Source organism: Myotis brandtii, unplaced genomic scaffold (genome assembly GCF_000412655.1).
Source record: "Myotis brandtii unplaced genomic scaffold, ASM41265v1 scaffold435, whole genome shotgun sequence".
Classification (NCBI taxonomy): domain Eukaryota; kingdom Metazoa; phylum Chordata; class Mammalia; order Chiroptera; family Vespertilionidae; genus Myotis; species Myotis brandtii.
In genome coordinates this window covers 342,580-350,667 of record NW_005366635.1, presented here as the reverse complement: position 1 = coordinate 350,667, position 8,088 = coordinate 342,580, and the positions used below count along the sequence as shown (strand labels likewise).

At 54.7% G+C, this 8,088-nt stretch overlaps 1 protein-coding gene across 1 annotated transcript; it reads right to left on the bottom strand.

Moving 5' to 3' along the window:
- Window positions 1-1,807: 1,807 nt before the first annotated feature.
- NIPA1 (non imprinted in Prader-Willi/Angelman syndrome 1) lies at window positions 1,808-5,092 on the bottom strand. Its single transcript, XM_014546206.1, has 4 exons — window positions 5,009-5,092; window positions 4,459-4,549; window positions 3,439-3,599; window positions 1,808-2,899 (listed from the first exon to the last, which is right to left on the bottom strand). Coding segments are annotated over exons 1-4 (765 nt in total). The 5' UTR covers window positions 5,010-5,092; the 3' UTR covers window positions 1,808-2,387.
- Window positions 5,093-8,088: the final 2,996 nt, after the last annotated feature.

The window sequence follows — 8,088 nt, the reverse complement described above, 5'->3', positions numbered from 1 at the left end:
AGGTTCCCCATCTCCTCGGGCCAAAGTGGCCGCCCTCCCCTGGGAGACCTGGGTCTCGAGGGCTTTGCCAACCGTCTAGGAACCGGCCCGGAGCCAGCACAGAGCTGAGCTGTAGAGAGGGAACCAGAGGCGACCACAGCCTTCGATGGTCCCCTTTCCATCAACCGGAAACCGAAGGGGAAGAACAAAGCCACCTCGGGCGGCTGGGATGAGCTTCTGCAAAAAAAGGCAAGTTTACCAACGGCCTGGCCAGTGTGGCTCCGTGGCTGAGCGTCGGCCTAGGAGCCAGGAGGTCACGGTTCGATTCCCGGTCGGGGCACTGGCCCGGGTTGTGGGCTCCATCCCCAGTACGGGGCCTGCAGGAGGCAGCCGATCCGTGATTCTGTCTAATCATGGATGTTTCTCTCTCTCTCTCCCCCCCTCTTCCTTCCTCTCTGAAAGCAATAAAAATACAAAAAAAGCACACACAAGAAAACCAATATTACAAAAAAAAACCATAGGGATGGTCACGCAGACAACACCCCCTCCTGCAGAAGGAACGCCAACCGGCCTGCAGCTAAGCCTCACACAAAAGTCGCCGCAAAGTAAGCGGACCGTCCACCGACGGTCACCCTCCCCGCACACGGGCAGGGAACGGGCCCTGGGTCGCTAAAACGGCTGATGATCGGAAACCAACCTTTGGAGAGCTGATGAGGGTCGATGTCTGCGTGTGCGGTGCCTTCCATTAAATCGATACTGTTAATGTTTACATAACTTCGTTGCTGCTGTCAGCTCAGGAGCCTGATCGTCTCATGAACTTTTAACTCGTAAATGGGCCCTTCGCTCTGTTAGGCCGTCGCACTTCAGGCCGCCTCCTGGTTCACAGGTGAGGGGACGCCCTGCCATGGGTCTTGAGTTCTGGTTTTGGCCGGAAAAGCCTGTTTTTTTCTTTCGGGAATGACTTTCACTGGGGATCACCCGATGCCGCCGTCTGGTGCATGGCGTCCACACCCCAGCCCCGCCCTCCAGCGTGGCACAGCCCGCCCTCCAGCGTGGCACAGTCCGCCTTCCAGCGTGGCACAGCCCGCCCTCCAGCGTGGCACAGCCCGCCTTCCAGCGTGGCACAGTCCGCCTTCCAGCGTGGCACAGTCCGTTTCGCTACAACCTCGCCCGCGAAGGACACGGTCTCCCGTGAAACACGTCGCCCGCTCTGGGCCTGGCCCCAGGTAACACGCGCGGAGGGTCTCTGACCCAAATCCTGGCCTCGCCGGCGGCCAGGCGGCGCTTCAGAAGCTGAAGGAGAGGCGGGCGAGCGGCCCTGGGGCTCTGCTGTCCCAGACAGCGGGCGCAGGCCAAACCTGTCCTTTTCCTCTTTTGCTGGAAACTCTTTGAAAACTCGCTGTGTGTTCGTTCCAATTGGACGGGCCTCGGCCTTACTGGGTCCTCCACCTCGTTCCCGAATCACAGGTGAGCCGCTGACCACGCACCCTCCCGTCTAACAGCCATACGATCAGGGGACAGAAGTCACGTCTTCTGAGCGGCCAGACGTTCACAGTCAGAGGACGTGGGCCTCATCGGGTTCGGGATCCCAGCCGCACAGACGGAGGCGGACGGACGAGGGACCGCCTGCTCCTCCGGCACCTCTTTACTGGGCAACGACGGCGAGCGAACGGGCCAACCCTCCCTCAGGTGTCTTCCGTCCTGACTCCGCCCACAGACGGGCACGCCGTTACCTACGGCCCCTGTGCACACGCGTGTTCTGCACGGTGACACGACGGCGTAAGCGTTACTGTAAGCCCAGGGAGCAGGCGCACAGCCACAGCCAAACTAAGTGAATACAGTTCGAGTGATAAAGGCACTGAAATTGACTCACGTTACCCAGCGGCCCCGACAGCGCGGCACTGCCAGCCAGCGCTCTTCTCGCTCCATCTGCCACGAACGCGTCTCGGTGTCCGGGGAGGGAGAGCCAGCTCAGAGAGGATCAGACACAAGTGAACGCACAGACCGCTGACGCGGGTGAGGCCAGAGGGGCTCAACGCAAAACGACACACCCTACGGGCCATGTCCGTGCGGAGCCAGCTCTCCGGGACCCTCTGGTCAAGGACGAACCAGAAAGAGCCGTCTTTCTTCTCTACGTGAAATAATGTCAGGAGGTTGGAAGGGACGAGGACTCATGACAGCTTCCAGGGTCACGGCAATGAACACGGATCCCTCTCCTCAGAGACGGCGCCCAGGAGCGACCTGAGCCCGGATAAGGGAGGCCCCGCTGTCCCCGGACCACACACCCACCGAGGCGCCACCAGCTCCAATGCCAGCCATGTCGCGGCTCTCGTCCTCCGCCTCAAATCAGGTCCCGAAACCACACCCGTTGCCTGCTCCTCGGGGCCCCGTCCCGCCCCCGCCGCCTCCTAGTCCGCCTTCAGGTTGGCTTTGTTCATCTCCCCGAGGTTGAAGTTGAACTCCTTGAACACCTGGATGAGGACGATGCCCACGGAGACGGTGGTGAAGCCGCAGGCCATGCCCAGGAAGTCCACCAGGCCGACGTTGCTCCACTCGCGGAAGAGGATGGCGGAGGCCAGCAGGACCAGCGTGGTGAAGACCACGTAGTAGATGGCCCCGAACACGGAGGAGTCGAAGCACTCGAGCGCCTTGTTGATGTACCTGAACTGGACGATGATGCTGCAGCCCAGCACGGCCAGCAGCACCAGGCAGAGGCACAGGGCGCGCTGGCTGGACGGGTTGTTGTGCAGCAGGTCCTGGGCGGCCAGGCCGATGCCCTTGGTGGAAGGCACGGTGAAGCTGCCCAGCAAGGAGCAGATGCTGATGTAGACCATGATGTTGGTGGGCCCGTGCGCCGGCGCGATCCAGAAGATGAGCAGCAGCAACATGAGCAGCACGATGCACAGGTAGCCCACGAACACTGCAAGACACGAGCGAGCGCCCGGCTCGTTTGACTGTGGCTTTAAAAAACGTGTTTACTGATCTCAGAGACGAGAGAGAGAGAAACATCCGCGATGAGAGAGAATCATGGGCCCTGGCCGGTGTTGCTCAGTGGATAGAGCGTCGGCCTGAGGACTGACGGGTCCTGGGTTCGATTCTGGTCAAGGGCACATGCCCGGGTCGTGGGCTTGATCCCCAGTGGGGGATGTGCAGGAGGCGGCCGATCCACAATTCTCTCTCATCAGGGATGTTTCCATCTCTCTCTCCCTCTCCCTCCCTTCCTCTCTTTCTAAAAATCAATGAAAACGTATTTTTTAAAATGCACAGAAAAAAGAGAGGGACCTCGGTGGGGACCGTGAAGGTAAGTCATATGGGGGAAGCGGGGCCGGGACACGGGTGGCCCCAGCTCGAGGCCCAGAGCGGACCCCTGGCCGGGCCGGGAGACAGGGCCACTCCGCACCCGGACAGCAGGGGGTCTCGGGGTCACGCCTCGGCGCTCGCGGGCGGCAGAGGGGTCACCTGGGTTGGTCAGCTTCTCCTCCAGCTCGGCCTGCGTGGTCACACTCTCGGATTTGGGGGCGTGGATGATCAGCACCACGGAGCCCGCACAGCTGAGCAGACACCCCAACTTGCCCAGGATGTTGAGCTTCTCCTTCAGAAGGTACGAGGCTAGAATGGACCTTCGAAGCAAGAAAAGAGGGATCCGGGCTGGGGTCGGACCCTCGGCCCGGTCCCCACTCACAGCAGTTCCTTCAGAAAACCCATTTCCTCGCAGCCGGATTTTACTTTTCAGTTCGTAAGAGTAGAGAGATGGGCAACTTCTTGGAGCTAATTCACCACAAATAGGACTTTCATACGAACTCTACGCCTGGCCAATATACAGGGAACGGCTCAACTCGTCCTGCTATTCAGTGGATATGAAATACACCAGAGCAGCAAAGTGAGCTTTACGACGGACAAAAATAAAAATAATGCACCTTATTAAAAAAAAAATAATAATCAAACACCTATGTTAGGTAGGAAAGTGGGATATTAAAATTGCTCAAATAATGACAAGTAACTCATGATCAAAACACTTAAGCCCTAGCCGGTGGCTCAGTGGTTAGAGCAGCGGCCTACGGGGTTGCGGGCTCGATCCCCAATGCAGGGTGTGCAGGCCAGGAAGGGTCACGGGTTGGATTCCCAGTCAAGGGCATGACCCTGGGTTGCAGGTTCGATCCCCGGACCCGGTCAGGGAGCAAGCAGGAAGCAGCCAATCGATGTGTCTCTCTCACATCAATGTCTCTCTCTCTCTCTCTCCGTTCTACTCTCTCTAGGAATCAATGGAGAAAATACCCTTAGGAGAGAATTTAAAAAGTAGTAATTCACACGACTGAACGTGGAGGAATAAATTAAACCACGTCGAGGGAAATACCAAAGAACTTTCTCTAGTGACAATTTCACTTTTACTCTTTGACCAGAAACACTGAAAATAAAACGTTTCTATCTATTTACATAAACAACACATGAAAAACCAAAACACAGAGTCCCAGCTCTCACCCGAACGGCACGCCGAGGGCACCCAGGGGCGTCACCAGGACCGTGGGGACCGCCGTGTACGCCAGGAAGTTCCCGATCTGGCCAACAGCCACTGGAATCAGACCCGAGAGAAGCGAAGGGTTATCACTAGAACCGGGGCCCCTCGCCAGTTCGCAGAGGCCCTGCCCCGAGAAAGCTGCTTCTTGTCCACTCCTCGCGAGAAGCCAAACCTGGAGCATCTTCGCATCGGCCGGGGCAACACGTCCTTGTTTCAGAAAGAGCCGTGCAGCCCAGCCCGCGTGGCTCGGGGGTCGCGCTTCAACCAGGGAACCAAGAGGTCGCTGGTTCTAACCCCGGTCGGGGCACAGGCCCGGGCTGCGGGCTCGATCCCCAGTGGGGGGCCTGCAGGAGGCAGCCGGTCCATGGTTCCCTCTCATCGTGGACGTTTCTCTCTCTCCCTCTCCCTTCCTTTCTGAAATCAATGAAATATATTTTCTTGACGGAAGGAAGGGAGGGAGGGAGGAAGGAGATCAAGCCGCCCCCCCCCCCAACACACACACAGGGTACTTACTTGCGATCGTGCCTGCCCACCACACCACGTCTGTTAGGTAGGAGGTACCTAGGACAGAGTGAGACACGTGTCAGGAAAGCAAGAAGCCGGAGGTTGCCCTGGCCTGTGTGGCTCAGCGGATAGGGTGTCGGCCTGCAGACTGAAGGGTCCTGGGTCCGATTCTGGTCAAGAGCACATGCCCAGGTTGTGGGCTCGATCCCCAGTAGGGGGCGTGCAGGGGGCAGCTGATCCATGATTCTCTCTCATCATGGATGTTTCTCTCTCTCTCCCTTCTCTGAAATCAATAAAAATGTATTTTAAAAATTAAAAAAAAGAAGGCAGTGGTTTACAAGCTGAAGAAAAGAATTACGTGAAAACTGAAGCTGAAAACAATCATGATGCCCGTCCAGTGTGGCTCAGTTGGTTGGGGGGTGAGGAGAGAGGGGCTCCGCACGCTCCCAGCCGCTCCCGCTGCCCCCCTCCCCCAACACACAGGTGAGTGGAGAGGCACCTTGCAGCCGGTCAGTCAAGCCTGCAGGTGAGTCCAGCCCCAGACTCCACCCAACCCCAAGGGAGAGCCGCCCATCGGGGTACAGTGCACCCCGGGCACCAGGACAGATACGTGAGCCCGGACTCCACGTCTCCTTTATCTCCTCTTCGTACGGAAACCGCCTCCAGGAAGGAAGCCAGGCCCCGGCCGCTAACTCTCACTGCTCTCACCACCTTCCTTATCTGAGCGGAGATCGCCCCTCGGTGCTGGACGGCGGCCGACAGGGCTACCGCGTTTCAGGCCGGGCAAGGGCTCCGGATCCTGTGACCTGAACCCACAGGCTCAGTTACTCAGCTCTGAGCACCTTCAAGAAAGCTCTCAACTCTTTTCGTAAAACTTAACATTCAGCCCGGCCGGCGGGGCTCAGGGGCCGAGCGACGACCTAGGAACCAGGAGGAGGTCGCGGCTCGATGCCCGGTCGGGGCACCTGCCGGGTTGTGGGCTCGATGCCCAGTGCGGGGCGTGCAGGAGGCGGCTGACCCACGAGTCTCTCTCATCCTGGACGTTGCTCCTCTCCCTTCCTCTCGGAAATGAATACAAATACGTTTTTAAAGCCATAAACAAAATACCGGTGACGGGATCGTTCCACTCCGCGTTCCAGGCCCCTCCGTCTGTGTCCGAAGGCTCTCCAGGCGAGGCGGAGGGCGCGTCTGGAATGTGAACTTGAAATGCATGTAATTCTCCATCGCACGCCCCGGCGGGCTCTTTTTTTTTTTAACGTTTTAATTTTTATTTATTCATTTCTATTATATTTTTATAGATTTCAGAGGGGAAGGCAGAGGGAGAGAGAGAGACATCCATGATGAGAGAGAGTCGCCGCACGTTATTAGTGCTAACTTTGGTAAATAACAATACAATATTTTTATCCTACTACCTGTATTCATTTTTTGTCAACTGACCCAGTGATCTTTTTTTACAGCACTTTTCCTTCTAGTGTAGGATCCTGCCTTAGGATCACAGTTCATGTATTTAAAAATATAAAAAAAAGACAGTACATTTTTAACAATTAAAATTCTAATATGAGCAAATATTTTAAATGGCGAACTCAACTGTATTTTCAGTGTTCATGCAAAAATTCATCTTTCACTCTAGGAAAAACAAGTTTTTGTAAAAATTACTTTAACTAGACTAGCAATACTTCAGCCACTCAGATTATACAGGCAGCATCAATCTCCTAGGGAATCCATTACTGCTACTTAAGAGTCTGGCATGATCTCTGGTAAACATCACTGTGATCCTATCACTTCATCATAAGTGTTTTCCCTGTGCAAACCATGCTGGCACAATACACTGGCCCTTTGTGTTGGAGCGAAGCTGGGTCTTTTCCAGTAAATGAACCGGCTCAGTTCAAATGACTCACTTGGCAGGAACAAGAAGCTCACATGATAGTTTGCTGGATAATTCACATGACCCCACCAATGAAAAATGTGGGTAACATTGGGCTCTCAGACAAACAAGGCACTGAAAAGTCCCTTTTCTGTCCTGCGGCAATCTTTGTCAGCCCTTGCTGCTCAAAGTGTGGTCCAGAGACACTAGCATCTTCCGGAAGCCGTTAGAAACACAGCCTCTCAGGCCCCACCTCTGAGAGTCTGCTGAAAATAAATGCAATTTACTTCCTATTGTACTTACTGAACTAGCAAGTCTGTTTTAATTATCAAAGTTTAATTGATTGGTTTCTGAACTTTATGATTGAAGTTTTAAAATAAAGAAGTTAAGTGATCGTCTCTACACATAAAAACCCTTGGACCCAACAAAAATTTAGATGTCCAAAAAACTCTCTCACCCACAGCTGGAGCCATGCCGGACCCTAATCCCAACCCCAGTCCTGAAGAGCTACATAACTTTGAGTCACAGCACCCTATACTCATGATAAGGCTTCAGTTTCTTTCTTTCTCTTTTTTTTTTTAAATGTTTTTATTTTTATTGATTTCAGAGAGGAAAAGGGAGAGGGAGAGAGATAGAAATATCAATGATAAGAGAATCATTGATCAGCTGCCTCCTGCACACCCCGCACTGGGGATCGAGCCCGCCACCCCGGGCAGGTGCCCTTGACTGCAGTGGAACCTGGGACCCTTCAGTCTGAGACCGACGCTCTATCCACTGAGCCAAACCGGTCAGGGCTGGGGCAAAGTTTAAATGCCTTTGAACGTGCATAGCTATCTTCTATCTTGTAATATAAGTGTGTGTGTGTGTGTGTGTGTACGCGTGTGTTTTATTGATTCCAGGAAGGGAGTGGGAAAAGAGATAGAAACATCCATGATGAGAGAGAATCATGGATCAGCTGCCTCCTGCAGGCCCCACACTGAGGATCAAGCCTGCCACTCGGCATGTGCCCTTGACGGGGAATTGAACCGTGACCTCCTGGTTCCTAGGTCGGTACTCAATTACTGCGCCACCCCGTCCAGGCCGGATTTCTAGAGTTTTAATTGATGACTGAATAACTCCAGAGAGAAACGCAGGCGTGAAATGCCATGTTGCATAATGTAAACTACCCATGTGATGGGGTTAGCAAATTCCAAGACCATTTGCCAAGGGAGAGTTTATTCATTTA